At 47.5% G+C, this 27,696-nt stretch overlaps 1 protein-coding gene across 3 annotated transcripts in view; it reads left to right on the plus strand.

Annotated features, from left to right (window-relative positions):
• SACS (sacsin molecular chaperone) overlaps nucleotides 1-27,106 on the plus strand; it is an 81,972-nt gene extending 54,866 nt beyond the window's left edge. For 2 of the 3 annotated variants that reach the window (XM_055542544.1, XM_055542545.1), the window contains 4 exons: nucleotides 1,048-2,530; nucleotides 3,041-3,132; nucleotides 10,519-10,545; nucleotides 14,238-27,106. In XM_055542544.1, the coding sequence (XP_055398519.1) occupies nucleotides 1,048-2,530; nucleotides 3,041-3,132; nucleotides 10,519-10,545; nucleotides 14,238-25,795 (13,160 nt within the window). In that variant the 3' untranslated portion in view covers nucleotides 25,796-27,106. The remainder of the gene's footprint in view (nucleotides 1-1,047; nucleotides 2,531-3,040; nucleotides 3,133-10,518; nucleotides 10,546-14,237) is intronic. The other variant, XM_055542546.1, reaches the window with a different exon arrangement.
• The last annotated feature ends 590 nt before the right edge of the window (nucleotides 27,107-27,696 follow it).

Consider the following 27,696-nt stretch of genomic DNA (forward strand, 5'->3'; position numbering starts at 1 on the left):
TATAGTATTGTGTTAAGTATATTATGTATTATATAATAAAACTGATGAAGTCATTATGTTATGTAACAATTATGTGAATATTAACAGTCATGTGTTCAACTATTTGTGAGTTATTCCTCGCATCTGTGACATGCAGTGGTTTTTAAATTTTATGGGGACACACTTGTGCGTTGCATAAGTGTAGAGCCTGTTGTCAGGGATGTATTGTCCAGAGAGTCCCCTGGCGGCAGGTATCTGCTCTCACTGTGGGTTTGTTCCCTGTCTGAGAACCAGCACACTTATGTGGGATGGGTTCCCTGGGTGCTCACCTCTAATCCAAGGACTTTCCAAGGTCATGAGTTCTGCTCTCCAGCCACCAGGCTTCTCCCTGACATAGTTTCAGTAATGGGAGTGCAGAAGGGACTGTGGACAATGAGGGGCTGTGGATCAGCCTTGTTGACTGGACGTGGTGGTGGGCTGGTGGACATAACATTGCCTACTGAAAATACCCCAGAGCTCAGGATTTGGTGCTTGTGATGCCTAAGCCTGTAGTCGGTGACCCTGCGTGTCATGGGTGGACCCCATAGAGGTCTTGTGTGAAGGTTAGGTCCTCAAGTTACTGTCCATTTCAGACTTGCTCCGGGACGCATGCTTGAGATCACTTGTTCTTTCTTATTCTCTCAGAGAATCTGTGGTTGAAATTTTATTTTGCACACAGGCTACAATTCTGTTCTGTTTAGTTGGGTTCACAAGGCTCTAGGGAGAGTGTAAATATCCAAATATTCCTTATGTATTTTAATTAATTTAGTAAATGCCTGAAGATACATCTTAGGTTTTCACAATAATCACTTAAAGCCTCTCAATACCTGGTGCTTTTTGAATCTAAAGAGAAATCATTTTTTGCATTCAAAGAATTGTTTCCAAAGCAAGACTTAGTTCATTTTTAGATAACTCTGTTTAGAATCCTTCTGTGGCTCATGCTTCTCCGTGTGTAACTGTGCAGTGTAATTGTGATTATCAGTGTCAGTATAGGTCAGAGTTGATGGTGACTTGAATTTTCCTTTGCAGATGTTCCTTGCATCTTTAGTGGTGACCAGATTGGCATGTTAGATCCTCATCAGACACTTTTCGGTCCACACGAATCAGGCCAGTGTTGGAATCTCAGAGATGACAGCAAAGAAATTAGCGAGTTTTCAGACCAGTTTGCACCGTTTATTGGCCTTTTTGGAAGCACCAAGGAGACGTTTGTGAAGGGCAACTTCCCTGGGACGTTCTTCCGTTTCCCGCTTCGGCGGCAGCCCTCCCAGCTCAGCGGGACCCTCTACAACAAACAAAAGGTACTGGAGCTGTTTGAGTCCTTCCAGGCAGACGCAGACACGGTGCTGCTCTTCCTGAAGAGTGTGCAGGCCGTGTCTCTGCACGTCCGCGAGGCCGACGGCTCAGAGAAGCTGGTCTTCAGAGTGACGGCCCGCGAGCCGGCAGGGCCGGCGCCAGAGCGGCCAGGGGCGGTGGAGGCGCTGGGGGCCGCCCTCAGTGACTACTGTGAGCGGGTGCCCAGCGGCGGCGTCACGTGCGTCACGTACCCGGTGAGCATCGTCCTGGAGGACGGGGGCGCCCAGGGCGCCCGGGAAACGTCTTGGCTGGTGTGCAACAGCGTGGGAGGCCGGGGCCTTAGCGCGCAGTTGGACGCGCTGGCCGACGAGCTGCGCTTCGTCCCTGTCATCGGCATCGCCACGCCCCTGCCGGGTCTGACTGAAGAGCAAGGGGCGGCTGGGTTCTCAGGGAAAGCCTTCTGCTTCCTCCCCTTACCGCCGGGCGAGGAGAGCCGGACTGGGCTCCCGGTCCACGTCAGTGGCTTCTTCGGCCTGACGGACAACCGCAGGAGCATCAAGTGGCGGGAGCTGGACCAGTGGAGGGACCCGGCCGCTGTGTGGAACGAGCTGCTCGTGCTGAGTGTGGTGCCCAGGGCCTACGCCGCCCTCATCCTCGACGCCGTCGCCCGCCTGCGGGCCGGCTGCAGCCCTGGGCTGCCGCTCTCGGTGGCCGGGGTCTACGGGCTGTGGCCCGACGCTGCGCAGGTCAAGCTGCCCTGGCGGCCGGCGCTGGAGCCGCTGTTCCAGGAGCTCTTCCAGCACGAGGTGCTGCCCTCCCTGGGCGGCCACTGGGTCCCCCTGGAGCAGGCATGCTTCTCGGACCTGGACGAGGGCCTGGACTACGCCCCGGCCGTGCTCTGCTTCCTGCAGCGCTCGGGGAAGGAGGTGGTCCGGGCCCCGGCCCACCTGGCTGCCGCCGCGCAGCTCATGGCCTCCAGCGCCGGGCCGCTGACGCAGGTGACGCCTGCGTGGACCCGGCAGGTGCTGCGGAAGGCGGGCCTGGGCGGTGCGGGTGCGCCGGAGAGGCTGCATCTGCTGGAGTTCGTGCTCTCCGACCAGGCCTACAGTGAGCTGCTGGGGCTGGAGCTGCTGCCGCTGCAGAGCGGGGCCTTCGTCCCCTTCTCCTCGTCCACCTGCGACCAGGACGTGATCTACATTGCCTCAGAGGAGCACCCCAGGTAGGCGGGGCACACGTCGGTGCGTGCGGCCTTAGGGGGCTCTGCAGAGCTGCTCCGTTAGAAAGAACACACCATTACGTTCTAAGGTGGAAGGGCCTCCAGATGTTTACGCGTTAAAAAGCGGTCCAAGCCGTTGTTGTTCCTGGAAATTCTAATAACAGAACGTAGAAAAGAATGGCTACAAAGAGCTAGTAATAATTAAAGTTAGTCAAAAGGAAATTATTTTGATGCAATTAAATTCACGAAAATACTCGGTAATTATAGCTCAGGATGCCTATTGACATTTCAGGGAATACAGTGCATGTTTCTCTAAGGTGTTCTGGGCTGTCCCTGGGTTTGCATGCTGCCTCAGGGTTTAAAGCCACACCTGGATAGGACTGGATTACAAGGATTGCGTGTGACTGAGGTGTGCCTTATAATTTAGGTAAAATAGTGAGCACATATAACTGGCTTGTAATTATATCATTGAACTTATCTACTTAAAACTGCTGCATTTCTGTCACTTTTTAGGTCCCTTTTCCCAGGTCTTGAAGGAAGATTTCTTTTGGATAACTTGAAGCCTCACCTTCTAGCTGCTTTAAAGGAAGCTGCCCAAACCCGAGGTATTATAGCTATTTTAGCTTTTTAAAAATAAGTGTAATTATAAAAATGTGAACAATTTATGTGTTTCCTGTTAAGTTGAATGAGTATGGAATTGCCTATTGGTCAGCAGCCCCATGCGGTTCAACCTCATGTACTCGTGGTTTGAGATGTGTCAGTCGTGGATGCTGACGTCTGTCCGAATGTGAAGGTGGTCGTGTGTTTAGAAACCTGTGTTTAGGGTTCGGGTGTGGCAGTGGTCCTTACCCCTGCACAGTGCCTCACGGGCCTGCATGCTTCCCCATTTCTTTCCCCTTTTTTGCCCCCGGCCTCCTCCCTGGTGGGCCACGTGGTGGTGAGAGCGCTGCTGTGGGTTAGGTGGACACGCAAGGGGAGACGGGGTCCGCCTGCTCTACCCCTACATCACCTGCCTCCAGGGTTCCACGTGGTTGTGTTGGGGCGGCTTTGGGGACCTGCACATTGAGAAGAGACCTGTGCATCAGGGTTGGGAGGACTCCTGGGGCCGAGGCAGGAAAGGGTGTCCTCTATTGGGAGTACTTTTTAGGAAAAGAGAATAATTGGGGGAAAAATCACCATGGTTCTGTTTAACCTTATCTTTCAACTTTTGTGAGCACCTTTGTAAGACTGTTGCCTGAACTTTTTTGTTTGTTTGTTTATATTCTTTCAGCCACTTTTTTTTTTTTTTGTATTGAAGGATATTGAACTTTTTTAAAGTTAAATACTGGCCTGAAAAATTCTGGGTTTGTTCTAGGTAAGGTTGTAAAGCGTGCTCTTTGTGACGTGTCTTTTGTACTGTGTGCTGGTTTTCAAAGGTAATGGCTAAAGGAAAACTTGCTAATGGTCATGCACCTTCATTCCTGTAAATGGAAGCAAAAGGAGTTGGGGCTTGGGGTGCTGATTCAGGATGGAGTGCAGAGAGGCTGTGGGCAATGCGGTGTGAGCTGGAGGGCGTCCGGACGCTGCTGTTCCCTGTGTCAGGAGCTTTAGAGGAGCCTTGTGAGGAGTCTTAATGTGAATTCTTTCCTATGACTCTGCTGTTCTCTGCTCCAAAGTTTTCCAAGTTCTTACTTCCCAAGTTCTCTATTATCTTCTTATGTAAAACATTACAGTGCAATACAATGTACACACAGAAAAGTATGCTTATCTTACACATCAGATCAGATCAGATCAGATCAGTCGCTCAGTCATGACTGACTCTTTGCGACCCCATGAATTGCAGCACGCCAGGCCTCCCTGTCCATCACCAACTCCCGGAGTTCACTCAGACTCACTTCCATCGAGTCAGTGATGCCATCCAGCCATCTCATCCTCTGTCGTCCCCTTTTCCACTTGACCCCAATCCCTCCCAGCATCAGAGTCTTTTCCAATGAGTCAACTCTTTGCATGAGGTGGCCAAAGTACTGGAGTTTCAGTTTTAGCATCATTCCTTCCAAAGAAATCCCAGGGCTGATCTTCAGAATGGACTGGTTGGATCTCCTTGCAGTCCAAGGGACTCTCAAGAGTCTTCTCCAACACCACAGTTCAAAAGCATCAGTTCTTTGACACTCGGCCTTCTTCACAGTCCAACTCTCACATCCATACATGACCACAGGAAAAACCATAGCCTTGACTAGACGGACCTTTGTTGGCAAAGTAATGTCTCTGCTTTTGAATATGCTATCTAGGTTGGTCATAACTTTCCTTCCAAGGAGTAAGCATCTTTTAATTTCATGGCTGCAGTCACCATCTGCAGTGATTTTGGAGCCCCAAAAAATAAAGTCTGACACTGTTTCCACTGTTTCCCCATCTATTTCCCATGAAGTGATGGCACTGGATGCCATGATCTTCGTTTTCTAAATGTTGAGCTTTAAGCCAACATTTATACTCTCCACTTTCACTTTCATCAAGAGGCTTTTTAGTTCCTCTTCACTGTCTGCCATAAGGGTGGTATCATCTGCATATCTGAGGTTATTGATATTTCTCCCGGCAATCTTGATTCCAGCTTGTGTTTCTTCCAGTCCAGTGTTTCTCATGATGTACTCTGCATATAAGTTAAATAAACAGGGTGACAATATACAGCCTTGACGTATAGGTCTAGTGGAATTTTATAAGCTGAGTACACCCAGATCAGAACCAGAAGACTGGCTGCCTCTCTGAGATAGTCCTGGCCACCCAAGGGCAACTGTGACCCTGACTCTCGACAGCACAGATGGACTCGGGGCTTCCTGTGCTTCCTGTGGGGGGAATCCATGTGCACACAGTCTGCTGTGGTCACTTGCCCTGAATTTGGGATCCAGCTTGGTGTCCGCAGTTGCAGACCGTTCTTTCTCACAGCAGTGCTATTTCATTGTGTGGTTTCCCTTTGTTTTGAAGAGAGAATTTTTGTTCATGTGCATTAGTTTCTGAGGTAGGTAGGGAGTTGGAAATCAGTTGAAAATTATTCAGAATCAAATCAGGCTCAAAGGGTAGAAGACCAGCAGGATAATGTTGGTCTTGCTTCGAATTTTCAAGTACTCTGTGGCACAGGGCGTGGCCACAACCTCTTCTCTAGCCTTGCATGAATGGGGACCTATCGTAATATTTTTGGGATGAGTTACATTTATCTACTGTTAACTCAGTAATATGACGTCTTTGTAAAGCTGAGTCTTCCCACTCTGTGTGTGTTCTCGTTTTCTCATCGACTATGAGTTCTGATTTGTTATTTTGGAATCATCTGCAGACGCTGTGTTTTATCTCTGGTTCCTGGTTTTACACTAGAAGGGACGTCTTTGCTGTTATTGTCACCCGTGATGTGCAGCTAGTTATCTCAGAAGTTGTCTTCACTGTCACTTATCTGGATTTAAGTATTAATATTAGCCTGCCACCCTTGTGATTATTTAATCATCCTGGTCTCTAGCCTTTCTGGTTTCTTTATCTGGCCACGTGGTGAAGGGACTGCCTCCTGGGCATCCTCCCTGTTGTTTTGTACCATTAGTTCTAGACAGAAATGTATTTTTGATGTCACTTTATCCCCAAGAACAGATTTACTGCTTGGGGAGCATTATGGTGTAGGGCTAGTGGGGACTCAGTAATGACCCCTTTGCTTTCCTTTCCTGGGACCCCAGTTGGTGAAGGAAGACCCAGAGAGGAACCAGTTGGTAGACCTTACTGGTCAGCCCTGCGTCACTGCGGTGACCCTGGTCTTGGGGGTGTGGCTTAGGGCACGCTGTGGGCCTGTACTGTGACCTCTACGGTGAGATGGATGAGCTCACCAGGCTGGTCACAGGCAGCATTGGGGACCTCGACTTCCTTCCCGGCCCGCCCTGCACTGCGGAGCTGCGGGAGCTACCCCGGGCATCCCCCTGGGCAGGGGCAGGCGTTTCTTCCTACACTGAGCAGTCAATGAGCCAGTCTTCTTTCTGGTGTGTGGGGCAGGAGTATGAGAAGAGAGGCCGAGAGGGCTGCATCTGTGGGGCTCCCTTCCTACGGTGGGAACGTCACAGACGTGAAACGTCAGTGGATCTTTTTGGCTGCAAAAACCGATTATGTGATCCTTTTGCTGACACAAAGCACCGTGGGCTTCTCTTTCCTAATTGTAAGTAAAATCTGATTGGCCACATTTGGAAGTACAGCTGCACACAGTTGCATGGGAAGTGTTTTCTTTGGCAATGGGAGTAGCCCTAACAAAATACCTCATCATGTGGAAGTTTTATCTTCCACTTGTTTCACTGTAAAATCCTCAGCTAAGAACTGTGGTACTGACTGTACTCTCACTATTTAACTCTGTTGCCTCTCATTTGCAGTTGCACACTTCAGTTCAGTCAGCCAGTTAAGTAGCTCAGTCGTGTCTGATTCTTTGTGACTTCATGGACTGTAGCACCCCAGGCTTCCCTGTCCACCACCAACTCCAAGAGCCTACTCAAACTCATGTTCATTGAGTCGGTGATGCTATCCAGCCATCTCATCCTCTGTCATCCCCTTCTCCTCCTGCCTTCAATCTTTCCCAGCATCAGGGTCTTTTCAGATGAGTCAGTTCTTCGCATCAGGTTACCAAAGTATTGGAGTTTCAGCTTCAGCATGAGTCCTTCCAATGAATATTCAGGACTGATTTCCTTTAGGATGGGCTGGTTGGATCTCTTTGCTGTCCAAGGGATTCTCAAGAGTCTTCTCCAACACCACAGTTCAAAAGCATCAGTTCTTTGGTGCTCAGCTTTCTTTATAGTCCAACATCTATACATGACTACTGGAAAAACCACAGCTTTGACTAGACAGACCTTTGTTGGCAAAGTAATGTCTCTGCTTTTTAATATGCTGTCAACTTTGGTCATAACTTTTCCTCGAAGGAGAAAGTATCTTTTAATTTCACGGCTGCAATCACCATCTGCAGTGATTTTGGAACCCAAAAAATAAAGTCTCTCACTGTTTCCATTGTTTCCCCATCTATTTGCCATGAAGTGATGGGACCAGATGTCATGATCTTAGTTTTCTGAATGTTGAGTTTTAAGCCAACTTGCTCACTCTCCTCTTTCACTTTCATCAAGAAGCTCTTTAGTTCTTCTTCATTTTATGCCTTAAGGGTGATGTCGTCTGTATATCTGAGGTTATTGATGTTCATCCCAGCAATCTTGATTCCAGCTTGTGCTTCATCCAGCCTGGCATTTCTCATGATGTACTTTGCATATAAGTTAAATAAGCAGGGTGACAATATATAGCCTTGATGTACTCCTTTCCCTATTTGGAACCAGTCTGTTGTTCCATGTCCAGTGCTAACTGTTGCTTCCTGACCTGGTTACAGATTTCTCAGGAGGCAGGTCAGGTGGTCTGGTATTCCCATCTGTTTAAGAATTTTACACAGTTTGTTGTGATCCACAGAGTCTTCTGCATTTGGGGGAAACAAAGCCAACCTTGACTTTGGTTTGCTTTCTGTGTAGTCCAGCATCCGGGGGAGTGGCATGTGCTTGTCGTCTACACTTGCTCACCATCTGTTGTCTCTGCAGATGCACTTTTCATTCAGTGCAATAAAATTGCCTGACTGAGATCACCAATTAATGACTTTTTTAAAATTATTAAATCCAGTGAAATTGTTTTGTTCTTCTTACCTGGTCCCCCTGAGGCTTTGCTCCTACTGGTCACTCATCTTTAATTCCCCGGTTCTCTCGTTGTCCTGATACTTCTTTGGCTTCTTTTAAGAATTATTTGTGAATTTCTGTTCCTTAGTTGACCCCTTAATGGGGGTCAGTTCAGAAACTCCTTATGGTCTTTGGGCCTCCTTGTTCACCCAGGTCCCTTGATCACACACGTGTAGTAGTCTGTATGTCTTCTGTTGGTGCCCAGTTTCAGGACTCGCAGTGCAGTGCAGGGTGGTGGGTATGGGCCCAGGCTCTGTCAATGCACAGATCTGGGCTCAGATTTGATTCCTCCATTGTGTGACCTTCAACAAATTACCTGATCTCTGTGAACCTCTTTCCTCATCAGTGACATCCTTCCAGAAAAGTGTATCTGGGGAGCTCGAGAATCAACTACATGAAACGAAAGATTGTTTTCTTTCTTACAAGTATAATGAAATGAGAATAAGGGTTGAGTGGAGGATGGCAGGCAGTCCCAGCCTACCAGCTGAATTTTATCCAGTTTGCATGATGCCATCAGGCAGGCTATTGACAACCTCTCCAGTGATATTTTAGTTTGGGCAGGCTTTCTCTGAAGATAAGCTGGTGTGCATAGAGCGTGTAGTTTAACATGACACCTGGCTAATGAGAAACACTGTTGTCATTCTGTCCATGGAGCTCCTCAGGGAGCTCAAAGTCCACGCTTTCCCTGCTCGAGTCCTTATCTTGTATCCTTATCTGTCTTGCCTCTTGTGTCCATATCTGTCTTGCCTCTTGTGTGATCTTTCCTCGTGAGCACGGCACCATCACCACCGTTGTTCTCGTGTCTCTGGGCTCTGGGGATGGAATTTCTGTGTCGCCCTTCTCCGGCTGTGCTGTGAGCCCCCAGGGCCTCCTCCCTGCTGTGCTCATCTCATCTCATCACCATCTGCTGATGGGTTCCGTGTGTGTCCTGACTCTGGACAGGTCTGGTCTTGTTTGAATGGCCTGCGGGGCTCCCGTGACTGGCCTCAAGAGACCAGAGTTCCCTTCATCTGAGAGAGCAGAGCCCTGTGAGGCTTGTCACCCCCGCGAGGCACAGTGCCCGCTTCAGGGTGGACACTTGGTAAAGTTTTCTTTTACACGAATTCAGGTTTTCGTGCATCTGTGTTTCTGCACACAGTGTCCCCTTTGCTTAAAATACTCTCCTGCACCCTGCCTGCCGGCTTCTGTTCATCTCTTTGCCTTCAACCCACAAGTCTCCTCCAGGGAGAGGCTCTCTGTGCTATCCCTGCCCCCGCACCTCCCCCACGCCCCTGCCCCTGCCCCTGCAGGCCACACAGACCTGTGTCATTCAAGCCTGTCGCTGCCCTTTTAATCTTTTCTGCCTGATCACAGCCCCGTTTTCCTGGGCCAGACAGACTAGGAAGCTGCCCATTAGTCTCTTTCATGTTCCCAGTGCCAGGTTGATAGGCTGATGCTGAGCTCCCGTTGCTGGGCTGGGTGGGGTGGAGCTGCGGGGATGGGGACACAAGCAGGCAGATGCCTGTAGTGTGGCCGTGAGTCAGAATTTCTTTTCAAATGCGTATCTTCTGTGTCTTATTTGTTCTACACCTTAATCCTCCTCTGAGGGACAGAGACACTGAGGCTGAAAGAGCTTGAAGGACTTAGGGCTATCTGGAGCTTCAGAGTTGGGGTGAAGATTCTGTTGTTTTGTTTTTTCTATCAGAGGTCTAGGTTATTTCTGTATTAAGTTACTTGAGTAAATGGGTGACTCTTGGAAGTTAGAAGAGCAGGTAAATAGGTTTTGGAGGAAGTAGAAGAAAAACAGTTGAATCAGACACATGATAGGAATGCTTCATAATTTGGATTTAGTTTATATTGAAAGTGAAAGTTGCTCAGCTGTGTCCAACTCTTTGCAACCCCATGGACTATACAGTCCATGGAATTCTCCAGACCAGAATACTGGAGTGGGTAGCCTTTGCCTTCTCCAGGAGATCTTCCCAACCCAGGGATTTAACCCAGGTCTCCCGCATTGCAGGTGGATTCTTTACTAGCTGAGCCATAAGGGAAGCCCAAGAAAACTGGAGTAGGTAGCCTATCCCTTCTCCAGCAGATCTTCCTGACCCAGGAATCGAACCTAGGTCAATTATATTGAAGTATATCCTTAAATCTTAAATGTATATTCTGCTATGTTTGGAGTTTGTTTATGGCTTTTCTTTTACATAATGATGTGTAAGATTCTGAAAACAGTGCTATCTTAAATTCAGAATAATTGCTGTAGCCATTATGTGAAAACTGTGACAATTCCGGCTTTTTCTAAGAACGGATTTAATTATATTCTAGCACAACAACTTCTCTGGGGATACTCAGGTATGATGACTGACTAAGTGTTGTATTCATTTGCAGCCTGATGTTTTTGTTCATTTGATTCTTTGAATCCTGTTTTTTCATTTACCCCAGTAGCTAGAAGTTGTATCAGTATTATTTTTTGGTGCTAACAATTAAAGGAGAGAGGAAACTATACTAGTAGAGTACATAGGTGGTTGTTACACATGTCACAATCAGGCCATGTTTCAGTTCATAGAACATTTAGTCTCAAATGAAACAATTGTGCTGAGATTGGTATTTAAGCTGTGGGATTTAATGGAAGGGTGAGAGTGCCCACACTTGTTATATGATGAGATTGAAATGGACAGAGGGACATCCATTCTAGGATCTCTGTCAGTGAAGTGTCAGTAATTGACTGTCTTTTTATAAAAAATTTTGATAGACTTGTATTGTTTTCCTCCAGTTCGTGTTTCCCTTGGAAAATCAGGATATGAGATTAGCTTTATAGAAACTGTTTTTATAGTAAACATTATAGTAAACATTTGGAGTCAGTCTATTCCTTGAAGCTAAAATTAAATTAGAAGCTAAGTCACTGTTATAGTGATAATTCATATAAGTATTAACCTTGTTTTCTAGCTTGTAGGAAAAGTGGCTGATCCCTCACAGCTACCGTGACTGTATTCCTACATCTTTAAGGAGTGATCACAGCGGAAGGCAGAGTCTTGTTGTCAGCAGGCTGTATGGTTAGCCGCCTGCCCTGGGCAGGGGGTGCTCTGGGTGGCGTCGGCCACCGCCCGACTTGTCGTCTGTCTCCTGTTCAGGATGGAAGCGAGGGCCGCGCTGCAGTGTCACTGCCGACTTTTTGAGAAGTCTGCTCGCAGTGCTGTTCTGAGCCAGCCTGGTGCCCTGTGGAGTAGAGGGAGGCTTCCCTGGGCCCTTGCAGAGCGCCGGGAGCACCGGGCTGGCCACCGAGCTGCCCTCTCCATCCCTGTGTGCTGCTTTTCTGTCCTTTGTTTCCTTTTTCTTCCTTTGAAGATTTGACTGACAGATGGCCTACAGTTTAACTGGCACCTCATCTTATTTTCAAGTGGACTGTAGCATCCTGTTTCCATCCACGTGGAAAATCTTCCTCAAAGTGAGGGCTGAACCATAGATTTAGCATGCTGACGGTTTTACCTTGAGCTGACCCACAGGAAAGCACAAACCACTCTGAGCAGAGTTGTTCCTAAATAGTTACAACTGATAAACACTCTCTTTCTAGGAACATGCCTGGCACGAAATACTTAACCTCTTTTGACAGTGCTGATAATTCTAAAGGCAGGGCCACAGAAGCACAAGTCATTTAATAAATGCTGTTGAATTATTTTATGGATACCAGTTGAGGTGCTTCACAATTTCAAGGGTGCCCCAATCCAGGGCATGGAGACATTTTTCTGTGTTAACATTTATACTTTAGGGCAAAAGCTGAAAGCTTAACTACAAAATAAACAGAAATCAGAACTCCAAGTCTAATTGACTTCTGTGTTTAGAATTGTCTCTTACTACATTTTCTCTCTCCTTTATTTTTTATGATTTGTTTCATCAGAGCATGACTGGCATTAATCGCATGTTACATGTGCTGTGTGCGTCAATTGCATGTTACATGTGGTGTGTGCAACCACGTTACGTGTGGTGTACACGTGAATCACATGTTACACATGGCGCACACGGTCGCATGTTACATGTGGTGTGCGCGTATCATTGACATTTTATTTGCACATCGATACTAGACAGCTGTCCTGAAGGTAGGTATGTGGCTTATAGGCTGCTGAATTTCATGCAAGGTTATTGGACAGGATTATCTGCAGAGTGCATGTTGGGTGGCAGTTATTAACATGGAACACAGTGTGCTGCACATTTGGTTTTTCTGTTTTTTGAGTGTTCTGAATTTTAATTTCTAACTCTTTTTTTGTATCTTTGATATTATATCCTTGCCTTGTGATTTGGATATTCTATTATAGTTAATTCAGTAAGCATTTTTCAGAAAATTAAAAATTAATTAAAAAATAATATTTTAATGGGACTCACAGACCAAGGAGGCTGTGCTAGTCAGACTATAGACAAGATTTTGTGACTTCTTAAACACTACTGCCTGACTCACCCTATGTCACATAGTGTAGAAACTGACAATAATTAGGACGTGCGTATTGGTGTCTTCAACAGTTGCAGAAGTGTGTCCTTGCTTAAACTTCCGTGGCAGTAATTTTAAATGTCTTATTGTAACATGAGAGAGAATCTTCTTGGTAGAAGTTAAGGCCATCTCCCTGGTGTGTGAGTCTGTGAAATAAGAGTGTCCTTCCCTGGTTAACAGATATTGATGGACAAAATTTCAAGGGGCTTGAGGTGTTCCCCTTTTTATATTTTTTTCCAAAATCAGTCTTTCCAGAGCCTAGATATTATATGTATGCTAGGGAGAAAATGGAATGTTAGTTTGCATAAGATTGAATTTGAGATGCTTTTTATTTCCCTGTATAGGCAAATATATACCCACAGGTATATCATGTTATTTTAAAATTTTATTATCCCTGATATTGTAGACAAATACATGGAAACACAAAATGTGCTTAGAAATAAAATGTTATTTTCTAGACCAGTGGCTGAAAATCAGCAAACATGTTTTTTTCCCCAGAGAAAACCTTACTAGCCTCCTGGTTTATCAACCGTCCCAGAGTGCAGCTACCTGGTGTGGAAAGGATGCCATCACAGCTGGCCCCTGTGCCCCATTGCTTATCCCTGAAGCACTGCCTCCAAGGCCAGAGTCCAGAAGAATGCCCTTTCCTGGGTCATAAGCACAAGTGAACTCTGCCTCGGAGGGTCGTGGCCGTGCTCCCTGCCTGGACATGCACAGAGCATCTCAGAGCTGTAACCTCGGCCCCTTCCTCTCTCCAGTGAGCCCTCAAGTCCCAGAGAGGCCGTGCTAGCCCCCTCTTCTCAAATATCCAGTTGTGGTAGACAGGAAGCTCCAGGCTCCTGGCGGCCTCAGTTCCTACTGCCTGGGTCAGCTAGGACAGGGACACCAGTCCCCATACTCTCACCTGGAGCCTCACTTTATCCTTTCAGCTGCTTGGCTCCTGGGAGCACCACAAAGAAAAATTCTTACAGGGCCTGCGTATAAATTATCCTTAAATAAAATGAGGCTTTTTAAAGCTTTATTTACATTTTCTTTGATGGTCTTATTTGTGATCAAATCACCACTAAAAATTATTTTCCATGTTGATTCCATTTGTGTGATACTATAGGGTAATTTTTTAAATGCATGTAAATGCATTCTATATATTTATTTAAAATAAGCACTTTCCAAGGGCTTTCCTGGTGGTCCAGTGGCTGAGACTCCGTGCTCCCAATGCAGGAGGCTTGGCTCAATCCCTGGCCAGGGAACTAGATCACACTTGCTACAACTAAAGGTCCCACATGCTTCAGTGAAGACTGAAGATCCTGTGTGTCGCAGCCAACACCTGATGCAGCCAAATAAAATAAATAAAATTTATAAAAAAAATAAAGTAAGCATTTTCCAGAGAAAAATATTACTTCTCTAGGCTCTATCAGCACAATTATGCCAAATTGTTGCATTTTTACAGTGTGCTTAAAACTCTCAAAGTGACTTTCTAGGCCTATCTACTATGCAAGAATATGCAAGTTAAATGAGTGACAGCAGACTTGTATGTACTCATAGCATCTCTTTATGTGACTTGCAGGAAGACCCTGCACTCAGCTTCAGCTCCTTAATCCAGATCGCTTTGCACGTCTTATCAAAGAAGTAATGAACACATTCTGGCCTGGCAGAGAGTTGATTGTCCAGTGGTACCCATGCGATGAAGACAGAAAGCATCCATCTGTGTCATGGCTTAGGATGGTGTGGAAGCATCTCTACGTACATTTTTCAGAGGATCTGACTTTATTTGATGAGATGCCGCTCATCCCCAGGACCCCACTAGAAGAAGGGCAGACATGTGTGGAGCTCATCAGACTCAGGGCTCCTTCATTAGTCATTTTAGATGATGAGTCGGAAGCACAGCTTCCAGAATTTTTAGCAGATGTGGTACAGAAGCTTGGAGGGATTGTCCTTAAAAAATTAGATGCCTCCATACAGCACCCACTTATTAAAAAATATATCCACCTGCCCTCACCGAGTGCTGTGCTGCACATCATGGAGAAGATGCCTCTGCAGAAGCTGTGTAACCAGGTTGCATCGCTGCTTCCGACGCACAAAGACGCCCTGCGTAAGTTCTTAGCCAACCTGACTGAGAGCAGTGAGAAGGAGAAGAGAATAATTCAGGAGCTGACAATATTCAAGCGCATCAACCATTCATCCAGCCAGGGGCTGTCCTCCTACACCAGGCTGAAGGGCTGCAGGGTCCTGCACCCTGCGGCCACTCTCCCGGCTGGCCTGCGGCTCTCCATCTCAGTGGTGGACAGCAGCGATGAGGCCACCATCCGCCTGGTGAACTTGCTGAAGGTGGAGAAGGTCAGGACCACCAGCTGCTTGAAGCTCATCTTAAAAGACATAGAAAGTACATTTTACTCTCAAGAAGAGGTGACACACCTTGTGCTATGGGTCCTTGAGAACCTGTCCTCTCTCAAAAGTGAGAACCCAAATGTGCTTGATTGGTTAACACCACTAAAATTTATTCAGCTCCCGCCAGGGCGGCTGGTGATGGCCAGTGAACTCTTCGACCCTGACGTAGAGGTGTTGAAAGACCTCTTCTATGACGAAGAGGAAGCTTGTTTCCCGCCTTCGGTCTTTACCTCCCCAGACATCCTTCACTCTTTAAGACAGATTGGCTTGAAAAATGAAGCCAGTCTCAAAGAGAAAGATGTTGTGCAAGTGGCTAAAAAAATTGAGGCCTTACAGGCCAGTTCTTGTCCAAATCAGGACACTCTCCTGAAGAAAGCCAGGACACTCTTACTGGTTTTAAATAAGAACCCTGCCCTGCTGCACTCATGTGAAGGGAAGGCGACCTTAAAGAAGATAAAATGGGTTCCAGCTTGCAAGGAAAGGCCCCCAAACTACCCAGGCTCCTTAGTCTGGAAGGGTGACCTCTGTGAGCTCTGTGCACCCCCTGACATGTGCGATGCAGCCCATGCCATCCTGGTTGGCTCGTCACTTCCCCTCGTGGAGAGCGTCCATGTAAACTTGGAGAAAGCTTTAGGCATCCTCACAAAACCTGGTATCAACGCTGTCTTAAAGCACTTTAAGATCGTTGTGGATTGGTATACATCAAAGACCTTTAGTGATGAAGACTACTACCAATTCCAACATATTTTGCTTGAAATTTATGGATTCATGCATGATCATTTAAATGAAGGGAAAGATGCTTTCAGAGCCTTAAAATTTCCGTGGGTTTGGACTGGCAAAAAGTTCTGTCCTCTTGCCCAAGCTGTGATAAAACCATTCCATGATCTTGACCTTCAGCCTTATTTGCATAGTGTGCCTAAAACCATGGCAAAGTTCCACCAGCTGTTTAAGGCCTGTGGCTCAATAGAGGAGTTGACAGCAGATCATATTTCCATGGTCATTCAGAAGGTGTATCTCAAAAGTGACCAAGACCTCAGTGACCAGGAAAGCAAACAGAATCTTCATCTTATGTTGAACATTATCAGGTGGCTTTACAGCAATCAGATTCCAGCAAGCCCCAACACACCGGTTCCTATACATCATAGCAAGAACCCTTCCAAGCTCATCATGAAGCCAATTCATGAATGCTGCTACTGTGACATCAAAGTTGATGACCTGAATGACTTACTGGAAGATTCTGTGGAGCCTATCATTTTGGTGCATGAGGACATACCCATGAAAACCGCCGAGTGGCTGAAAGTCCCATGCCTCAGTACAAGACTAATCAACCCTGAGAACATGGGCTTTGAGCAGTCAGGACAACGAGAACCGCTGACGGTAAGGATCAAAAACATTCTGGAAGAGTACCCTTCAGTGTCAGATATCTTTAAAGAGCTTCTTCAAAATGCTGATGATGCAAATGCAACAGAATGCAGCTTCATGATTGACATGAGAAGAAACATGGACATCCGAGAGAATCTCCTGGACCCGGGGATGGCAGCGTGCCATGGGCCGGCTCTGTGGTCATTCAACAACTCCCAGTTCTCGGATTCAGACTTCGTGAACATAACCAGGCTTGGGGAATCTCTGAAGAGGGCCGAAGTTGACAAGGTTGGGAAGTTCGGTCTTGGGTTCAACTCTGTGTACCACATCACTGACATCCCTGTCATTATGAGCCGAGAGTTCATGATAATGTTTGACCCGAACATCAACCACATTAGCAAGCACATTAAGGACAGGTCTAACCCTGGGATCAAAATTAACTGGAGCAAACAGCAGAAGAGACTCAGGAAGTTTCCTAATCAGTTCAAACCATTCATGAACGTGTTTGACTGTCAGTTGCCCCTGACGGTGGAGGCACCCTACAGTTATAGCGGGACTCTGTTCCGACTGTCCTTCAGAACCCAGCAGGAAGCCAAAGTGAGCGAGGTCAGCAGCACCTGCTACAACACAGCTGACATCTACTCTCTGGTGGATGAGTTTAGTCTCTGTGGACACAGGCTCATCATTTTCACTCAGAATGTAACCTCCATGTACTTGAAGTACCTGAAGATTGAGGAGACCAATCCCAGCTTAGCACAGGACACAGTAATCATAAAAAAAAAACCATGCTCCACCAAAGCGCTGACTGCACCTGTCATCAGCGTTCTAAAAGAAGCTGCTAAGCTCATGAAAACTTGCGGCACCAGTAACAAAAAGCTCCCTGCCGAGGCCCCCAAGTCATCTTGCATCCTGCAGATCACAGTGGAGGAATTTCACCACGTGTTCCGAAGGATTGCGGACTTACAGTCACCACTTTTCAGAGGTCCAGAAGATGACCCGGCTGCTCTCTTTGAAATGGCTAGGGCAGGCCAATCCAAAAAGCCGTCAGATGAGTTGCCCCAGAAAACCGTGGATTGTACCACATGGCTGATCTGTACCTGCATGGACACAGGGGAGGCACTCAAGTTCTCCCTAAGTGAGAGCGGGAGAAGGTTGGGCCTGGTCCCATGTGGGGCTGTGGCGGTTCTCCTTGCTGAAGTCCAGGACCAGAAGTGGGCCGTGCGGCCACAGGCTGGAGAAGTGTTCTGCTATTTACCCCTGCGGATAAAGACAGGATTGCCAGTTCACATCAACGGGTGCTTTGCTGTTACTTCAAACAGGAAAGAGATCTGGAAGACAGACACAAAGGGGCGCTGGAACACCACCTTCATGAGGCACGTGGTCGTGAAAGCATACTTGGAGGCTCTCAGCGTGCTGCGTGAGCTAGCTGCCAGCGGGGAGCTGATGGACTACACTTACCACACTGTATGGCCTGACCCCGACCTAGTGCATGATGACTTTTCTGTCATCTGCCAAGGGTTTTATGAAGACATCGCCCATGGGAAAGGGAAGGACTTGACGAGGGTCTTCTCCGACGGGTCCATGTGGGTCTCCATGAAGAACGTGAGATTTCTGGATGACTCCATACTTAAAAGAAGAGATGTTGGTCCAGCCGCCTTCAAGATATTTTTGAAATACCTCAAGAAGACAGGGTCGAAAAACCTTTGTGCTGTTGAACTTCCTTCTTCGGTAAAGCTAGGATTTGAAGAAGCTGGCTGCAAACAGATACTGTTGGAAAATACATTTTCAGAGAGACAGTTTTTTTCAGAAGTGTTTTTCCCAAATATTCAGGAAATTGAAGCAGAACTCAGAGATCCTTTAATGAATTTTGTCCTAAATGAGAAAGTTGATGAGTTCTCGGGGATCCTCCGCATTACCCCATGTATCCCCTGCTCTTTGGAGGGGCATCCTTTGGTTTTACCATCAAGATTAATCCACCCTGAAGGACGCGTGGCTAAGTTATTTGATACTAAAGATGGACGATTTCCTTACGGTTCCACTCAGGACTATCTAAACCCTATTATTCTGATCAAACTAGTCCAGCTAGGAATGGCGAAGGATGATATTTTGTGGGACGACATGCTGGAGCGTGCAGAGTCAGTAGCTGAAATTAATAAAAGTGATCACGTCGCTGCTTGTCTACGAAGCAGCATCCTGTTAAGTCTTATTGATGAAAAACTGAAAATAAGGGATCCAAGAGCAAAGGATTTTGCTACAATGTATCAAACAATCCCCTTCCTCCCATTTCTGACTAAGCCGGCAGGTTTCTCTTTGGATTGGAAAGGCAACAGCTTTAAGCCTGAAACCATGTTTGCAGCAACTGACCTCTATATAGCTGAGCACCAGGATATAGTCTGTCTTTTGCAACCAATTCTAAATGAAAATTCTCATTCCTTCAGAGGCTGTGGGTCTGTGCCCTTGGCGGTGAAGGAGTTTCTGGGTTTGCTCCGGAAACCCACAGTTGAGCTGGTTGTGAACCAGCTCAGAGAAGTTGCAAAGTCAGTTGACGATGGGATCACATTATATCAGGAGAACATCACCAACGCTTGCTACAAATACCTCCATGAGGCGATGATGCAGAGCGACAGCACCAAGACGGCAGTCACTGAAAAGCTAAAAACCTTTAGCTTCATTCTAGTTGAGAATGCATATGTCAACTCAGAAAAGGTGGCTTTTCATTTAAATTTTGAAGCAGCCCCATACCTTTATCAGTTGCCTAATAAATATAAAAATAATTTCCGTGAACTTTTTGAAAGTGTGGGTGTGAGGCAGTCTTTCACTGTGGAAGATTTTGCCCTCGTTTTGGAATCCATAGCTCAAGAAAAAGAAACCAAACAAGTAACAGAAGAGAATTTTCAGCTCTGCCGGCGAATAATCAGTGAGGGGATATGGAGTCTCATTAGAGAAAAGAAACAAGAATTTTGTGAGAAAAATTATGGCCACATATTATTGCCAGATACTAACCTTAAGCTTCTCCCTGCGAAGTCTCTGTGCTATAATGACTGTCCCTGGATAAAAGTGAAGGACAGCACTGTCAAGTACTGTCACGCAGACATACCCAGGGAAGTAGCCGTGAAACTGGGTGCAGTGCCAAAGCGGCACAAAGCCCTGGAACGGTATGCATCCAACGTGTGCTTCACGACACTGGGCTCGGAGTTTGGGCAGAAAGAAAAACTGACCAGCAGAATTAAGAGCATCCTCAATGCCTATCCTTCAGAAAAGGAAATGCTGAAAGAGCTGCTTCAGAACGCTGATGACGCAAAGGCCACGGAGATCTGCTTCGTGTTTGACCCCAGGCAGCACCCAGTGGACAGGATATTTGATGATAAGTGGGCACCCTTGCAGGGGCCAGCGCTGTGTGTGTACAACAACCAGCCTTTCACGGAGGATGATGTCAGAGGGATCCAGAACCTGGGCAGAGGCACCAAGGAAGGGAACCCTTGTAAGACTGGGCAGTATGGGGTGGGGTTCAACTCCGTGTATCACATCACAGACTGCCCCTCCTTCATCTCCGGCAATGACATCCTGTGCATTTTCGACCCTCACGCCAGGTATGCACCGGGGGCCACATCTGTCAGTCCTGGACGCATGTTCAGAGACCTGGATGCGGATTTCAGAACTCAGTTCTCTGACGTCCTGGATCTTTACCTGGGAACCCACTTCAAGCTGGACAACTGCACGATGTTCCGATTCCCTCTCCGTAACGCAGAGATGGCAAAGGTTTCGGAGATCTCATCAGTTCCATCATCAGATAGGATGGTCCAGAACCTCCTGGACAAGCTGCGGTCAGATGGGGCAGAGCTGTTAATGTTTCTTAACCACATGGAAAAAATCTCTATTTGTGAAATAGACAAAGCCACGGGTGCCCTGAACGTGCTGTATTCCGTGAAGGGCAACATCACTGACGGGGACCGGCTGAAGAGGAAGCAGTTTCATGCGTCTGTCATTGACAGCGTCACAAAGAAGAGGCAGCTCCCAGACATCCCAGTGCAGCAGGTCACCTACACCATGGACACCGAGGACTCTGAGGGGAGCCTCACCACCTGGCTCATCTGTAACAGGTCTGGCTTCTCCAGCATGGACAAGGTGTCCAAGAGCGTTGTGTCAGCACACAAGAACCAGGATATCACACTCTTCCCTCGCGGGGGTGTGGCTGCCTGCATCACCCACAACTACAAGAAGCCCCACAGGGTCTTCTGCTTCCTGCCGCTCTCTTTAGAGACGGGGCTCCCATTCCACGTGAATGGCCACTTTGCACTGGACTCGGCCCGCAGGAACCTGTGGCGAGATGACAATGGGGTTGGCGTGCGCAGCGACTGGAACAGCAGCCTGATGACGGCACTCATTGCGCCTGCGTACGTGGAGCTGCTGGCCCAGCTGAAGAAGCGCTACTTCCCTGGCTCCGACCCTACGCTGTCGGTCCTGCAGAGCACGCCCATCCACGTTGTCAAGGACACGCTGAAGAAGTTCCTGTCGTTCTTCCCCGTCAACAGGCTGGACCTCCAGCCAGACCTGTACTGTTTGGTGAAGGCGCTGTACAGCTGCATCCACGATGACATGAAGCGCCTCCTTCCAGTGGTGCGTGCTCCCAGCATCGACGGCTCCGACCTGCACTCCGCTGTCATCATCACCTGGGTCAACATGTCCATCTCAAATAAAACCAGGCCGTTCTTTGACAATCTACTGCAGGATGAGCTACAGCACCTTAAAAACGCAGATTATAACATCACCACACGCAAAACGGTCGCAGAGAACGTCTACAGGCTGAAACACCTGCTCTTGGAGATTGGCTTCAACCTGGTTTATAACTGTGATGAGACTGCTAACCTGTACCACTGCCTTGTGGATGCCAACATCCCTGTGAGCTACGTCACCCCTGCTGATGTCCGGGCTTTCTTAATGACCTTTTCCTCCCCCGACACCAACTGCCATATTGGGAAGCTGCCCTGTCGTCTCCAGCAGACCAACCTGAAGCTTTTCCACAGTTTAAAACTTTTAGTCGATTATTGTTTTAAGGACGCAGAAGAAAGTGAGTTTGAAGTGGAGGGCCTGCCCCTTCTCATTACCCTGGACAGTGTTTTGCAAACTTTTGATGCAAAACGTCCCAAGTTTCTAACAACATACCACGAACTGATCCCATCCCGCAAAGACCTGTTCATGAACACGCTGTACTTGAAGTACAGCAATATTTTACTGAATTGCAAAGTCGCAAAAGTGTTTGACATTTCCAGCTTTGCTGACCTGCTGCCCTCTGTGCTGCCCCGCGAGTACAAGACAAAGAGCTGCACCAAGTGGAAAGACAGCTTTGCCAGTGAGTCTTGGCTGAAGAATGCCTGGCATTTCATCAGCGAGTCCATGAACGTGAAGGAGGACCAAGAGGAGACAAAGCCAGCCTTCGACACCGTCGTGGACACCCTGAGAGACTGGGCCCTGCTCCCAGGAACAAAGTTCACTGTGTCGGCCAACCAGCTCGTGGTCCCTGAGGGGGACGTCCTGCTCCCGCTGAGCCTCATGCACATTGCTGTATTCCCAAACGCCCAGACTGATAAGGTTTTTCATGCCCTCATGAAAGCTGGCTGCATTCAGCTGGCTTTGAACAAAATCTGCTCCAAAGACAGTGCATTTGTCCCTCTGTTATCCTCTCACACGGCCAACATAGAGAGCCCCACAAGCATTTTGAAGGCTGTGCATTACATGGTCCAAACCTCAACATTTAGAACTGAAAAATTAGTGGAAAATGACTTTGAAGCACTTTTGATGTATTTCAACTGCAATTTGAATCACTTGATGTCTCAAGATGACATAAAAATTTTAAAGTCACTTCCATGCTACAAATCCATCAGTGGTCGCTACATGAGCATTGCAAAGTTTGGAACATGCTACGTGCTTACAAAAAGCATTCCCTCCGCCGAAGTGGAAAAATGGACGCAATCATCGTCCTCTGCATTTCTTGAAGAAAAAATACACTTGAAAGAACTGTATGAGCTTCTGGGTTGTGTACCCGTGGATGATCTTGAGGTATATTTGAAACACCTCTTACCAAAAATTGAAAATCTCTCTTACGATGCAAAACTAGAGCATTTGATTTATCTCAAGAATAGACTGTCGAATGTTGAGGAGCTGTCTGAGATCAAGGAACAACTTTTTGAAAAGCTGGAAGGTTTATTGATAATCCACGATGCTAACAACCGACTAAAGCAAGCAAAGCATTTCTATGACAGAACTGTAAGAGTTTTTGAAGTTATGCTTCCTGAAAAATTGTTCATCCCAAAGGACTTCTTTAAAAAACTGGAACAACTTATAAAACCCAAAAATCAAGTTGCATTTATGACCTCTTGGGTAGAATTCTTAAGAAACATTGGACTGAAACACATCCTCTCTCAGCAGCAGTTGTTGCAGTTTGCTAAGGAGATCAGTGTGCGAGCTAATACGGAAAACTGGTCTAAGGAAATGCTGCAGAACACGGTCGACATCCTTCTCCATCACATATTCCAGGAACGAATGGATCTGTTTGTGGGGGACTTCCTGAAAGAACTGTCTCTGATCCCCTTCTTGTGTCCAGAGCGGGCTCCCGCAGAGTTCATCCGATTTCACCCTCAATATCAGGAGGTGAACGGGACGCTCCCCCTCATCAGGTTCAGTGGTGCCCAGGTGAACCCGAAGTTCAAGCAGTGCGATGTGCTGCAGTTGCTGTGGACGTCCTGCCCCATCCTCCCAGAGAAGGCCACGCCCCTGAGCATCAGGGAGCAAGCAGGGAGTGACCTCGGCCCCCAGGAGCAGCTGGAGCAGGTTCTGAGCCTGCTGAACGTGAACCTTGACCCCCCCGTGGACAAGGTCATCAACAACTGCAGGAATGTGTGCAACATCACGACGCTGGATGAAGATATGGTCAGGACTAGAGCCAAGGTCCTAAGGAGCATATATGAGTTCCTCAGCGCCGAGAAGAGGGAGTTCCGTTTCCAGCTGCGGGGTGTTGCTTTTGTGATGGTGGAAGATGGCTGGAAGCTCCTGAAGCCAGAGGAGGTGGTGATCAACCTGGAGTACGAGTCCGATTTCAAGCCGTATCTGTACAAGCTGCCCTTAGAGCTGGGCACCTTCCACCAGCTGTTCAAACATTTGGGTACTGAGGACGTCATCTCCACCAAGCAGTACGTGGAGGTGCTGAGCCGCATCTTCAAGAACTCCGAAGGGAAGCAGCTGGACCCGAACGAGATGCGCACTGTCAAGAGGGTTGTTTCTGGCCTGTTCAGGAGTCTGCAGAACGACTCCGTCAAGGTACGGGGCGACCTGGAGAACATCCGGGACCTCACACTCTACCTGCCAAGCCAGGATGGCCGGCTGGTCAGGTCGAGCATCCTGGTGTTTGATGATGCCCCACACTATAAGAGCCGGATCCAGGGCAGCATCGGGGTGCAGATGCTGGTGGACCTCAGCCAGTGTTACTTGGGGAAGGACCACGGCTTCCACACCAAGCTCATCATGCTCTTCCCCCAGAAGCTGCGTCCACGCCTGCTGAGCAGCATCCTAGAGGAGCAGCTGGATGAGGAGACCCCCAGGGTGTGCCAGTTCGGGGCACTGTGCTCACTCCAAGGCCGGCTGCAGCTCCTGCTGTCCTCTGAGCAGTTCATCGCGGGCCTCGTCAGGATCATGAAGCATGAGAATGACAATGCCTTCCTGGCCAATGAGGAGAAGGCCATCCGCCTCTGCAAGGCCCTCCGGGAAGGGCTGAAGGTGTCCTGCTTCGAGAAGCTTCAGACCACACTACGGGTGAAGGGCTTCAACCCCATCCCCCAGAGCAGGAGCGAGACCTTCGCTTTCCTGAAGCGGTTTGGGAATGCCGTCATCCTGCTGTACATACAACACTCAGACAGTAAGGACATCAACTTCTTGCTGGCCTTGGCCATGACACTGAAGTCGGCGACCGACAACCTGATCTCCGACACGTCCTACCTAATTGCTATGCTGGGATGCAACGACATTTACAGGATCAGCGAGAAGCTTGACAGCCTAGGCGTGAAGTACGACTCTTCAGAACCATCAAAACTTGAACTGCCAATGCCTGGCACGCCAATACCTGCTGAGATTCATTACACCCTGCTCATGGACCCCATGAATGTCTTTTACCCAGGAGAGTATGTCGGGTACCTTGTAGATGCCGAAGGCGGGGACATCTATGGGTCGTACCAGCCGACGTACACGTACGCCATCATCGTACAAGAGGTCGAAAGAGAAGACGCTGACAACTCGAGCTTCCTAGGAAAGATTTATCAGATTGACATTGGCTACAGTGAATACAAAATCGTTAGCTCTCTGGATCTGTACAAGTTCTCACGGCCAGAGGAGAGCTCCCAGAGCAGAGACAGTGCCCCCTCCACCCCTACCAGTCCCACGGAGTTCCTGGCCCCTGGTCTTCGAAGCATCCCACCCCTCTTCCCTGGGAGAGAGGGCCTCAAGACCCCATCTTCCAAGCATCATTCCCCCAAAAAGCTCAAGGCTACTTCTCTCCCAGAAATTCTAAAGGAGGTGACGTCTGTGGTGGAGCAAGCCTGGAAGCTTCCTGAGTCGGAGAGGAAGAAGATTATCAGGCGGTTGTACCTGAAATGGCACCCTGACAAAAACCCAGAGGACCACGACATGGCTAATGAGGTTTTCAAGCATCTGCAGAATGAGATTAACAGGTTAGAGAAACAGGCTTTTCTTGATCAAAATTCAGACAGAGCCTCGAGGCGGACGTTTCCCACCTCGGCTACCCGGTTCCAGTCAGAGAAGTTCTCCTTCCAGAGATTTTACACATCGTGGAACCAGGAGGCCACGAGCCACAAATCCGAGAGGCAGCAGCAAAATAAAGAGAAAGGCCCACCACCAGCTGGGCAGACGTACTCCCAGAGGTTCTTTGTGCCCCCTACTTTCAAGACGGTTGGCAACCCGGTGGAGGCACGCAGGTGGCTGCGCCAGGCCAGGGCCAACTTCTCGGCTGCCAGGAATGACCTGCACAAGAATGCCAACGAGTGGGTGTGCTTCAAATGCTTCCTGTCTGCCAAGCTGGCTCTCATCGCGGCCGACTATGCCGTGCGGGGCAAGTCTGACAAGGATGTGAAGCCAACGGCCCTGGCGCAGAAGATCGAGGAGTACAGCCAGCAGCTGGAGGGCCTGACCAACGACGTCCACACCCTGGAGGCCTACGGTGTGGACAGCTTGAAGACCAGGTACCCTGACCTGCTGCCCTTCCCGCAAATCCCCAATGACAGGTTCACGTCTGAGGTTGCCATGAGGGTGATGGAATGTACTGCCTGTATCATCATTAAACTTGAAAACTTCATACAACAGAAAGTGTGAGGCAACACCAGGGGAGAAGCAGGAAGCTATGTCCTGGACATGTCGTAGCACAAATATGACTCACTGTCCTTCCTTAAGCCCCATCGCCAGCACTCAGGGATGGTGAAGCACATTAGGGGTTGATCAGGTAGAATCTCGACCTTCTTACTAATGTGGATGTCCACAGGGAACCTTTACCTGAGAGAGTAGTGTTTTGAGGCTGGTGGTGAACTTGAAATCGCTGGATGCGGCTGGCTGGCTGGCCAGCACCTCTGTGAACTGCACTTTACACACCAAAGCTAAGCGGTCTGTTAGAGTCTCTGTGTCTCTGGTTGGTGGTGGGGGGCGGGGGGAGTTAGTTTTATGTTTTTAATGTATGCAGTATTTTTGAAGGAGCTAATGAAACACTGGACATATCATTGGTTGAAACAAATTAGGGGGATTAGGTCTGTGGAGCTTTATTGTTTCTTTAAGCAGATCCTCTTGGGTGCATTATCAGCTGGATCTGATTATGAGCCTGTTGCAGTTTTACATACTAGATACTCAGCACATGTGTAATGTGGTACAGTATTTTATCCTGAATACTACTTGATTGACTCTGCAGACAGCCCCCACTAGGGTGCCCTGAGTGCCCTTCACATCCTTTTCCTGGAGGTCCCCCTCCCTGGGCCTGCAGGCATCCCAGATCACAAAGGTGGCACACGGGAGACCTGGTGGTGGCCCCTGTTCTCGCTGGATGTGAATATTGCTTCTGAGAACTGCTTGCCAAAGCCATGCCCGTCACCTGTGAGGGCATTTGCTTGATGTTTGTATGCGTTTCCCACAAACGCCCTAATTTATATGGTGTGGGTGGACAGGATGTGATCTTTCGTTGTCTAAAGGTGCTGCACTCAATATTTTTTGTCCTTCAACATGGCACTTAGTGGAGTTTTTTTCCTTTGGATTTCACTCTGAAGACATTAAAAAATTGTAAAATCATGTGAAAATATCCAGTAGGTTATAAAAGAGGAATTATCAGCTTGTGTCTTCCCCATGAATAATTCAGAACTGATGTTTAATTTTTACCATGTTTGAATGTCCTATGAACGTTATATCCCTTGCAGAATATAAAAGATGATAATTAGTTTATTTAAGTCTGCTGGCTGTAAATGATGTGCAGTATAATATTTTATGCAAATAAGGGCTTATGGGACATATTACCACTTTTTTACTTGTACTGGTAATAAGGAATGTTTGCACCTCCACTATTGTATTGCTTCTGGATGTGAGCCATGTGATGATTTCTGCTATTATATGAAGTGCCATAATTTTAATAAAGCAAATGTACATATGAAGTCATTGTAACTGGTATTTCTTGAGAAATAGTTCCTTGAAAATCAAACTTAATATCTTCCTGTATTAAGGTTTGACATGCTGTGCATATGTGTGTTTATTGGAAATACTAGGTTAGAACTTTCGTATATATTTTATACTGGAATTTTAAGGGGTTTCTTTTTATGATTGAGTATGAAGTACTTGATATATACTCAGTTTATTAGGTGCTTGTTGATTTTGTTAAGAGTTGATTTTATTTCACCTTTTTAGGGAATGTGATTAGTTGACATTTATAATTTTTGTTGTTGTTCAGTTGCTAAATTGTATCTGACTCCTTGCAACCCCCCCATGGACTGCAGCATGCCAGGTTTCCCTGGCCTCCCCTATCTCCTGGAACTGGCTCAAATTCATGTCCATTGAGTCATGATGCTGTCCAACCATCTCATCTTCTGTCGCCCCCTTCTCCTTTTGCCTTCAATATTTTCCAGCATCAGGGTCTTTTCCAATGAGTTGACTCTTTGCATCACGTGGCCAAAGTATTGGAACTTCAACATATGTGATACACATATGTATTTGGAAATATATGAAATAGAATTATTCTGTAGTAG

This window comes from Bubalus kerabau, chromosome 12, assembly GCF_029407905.1.
Source record: "Bubalus kerabau isolate K-KA32 ecotype Philippines breed swamp buffalo chromosome 12, PCC_UOA_SB_1v2, whole genome shotgun sequence".
Classification (NCBI taxonomy): domain Eukaryota; kingdom Metazoa; phylum Chordata; class Mammalia; order Artiodactyla; family Bovidae; genus Bubalus; species Bubalus kerabau.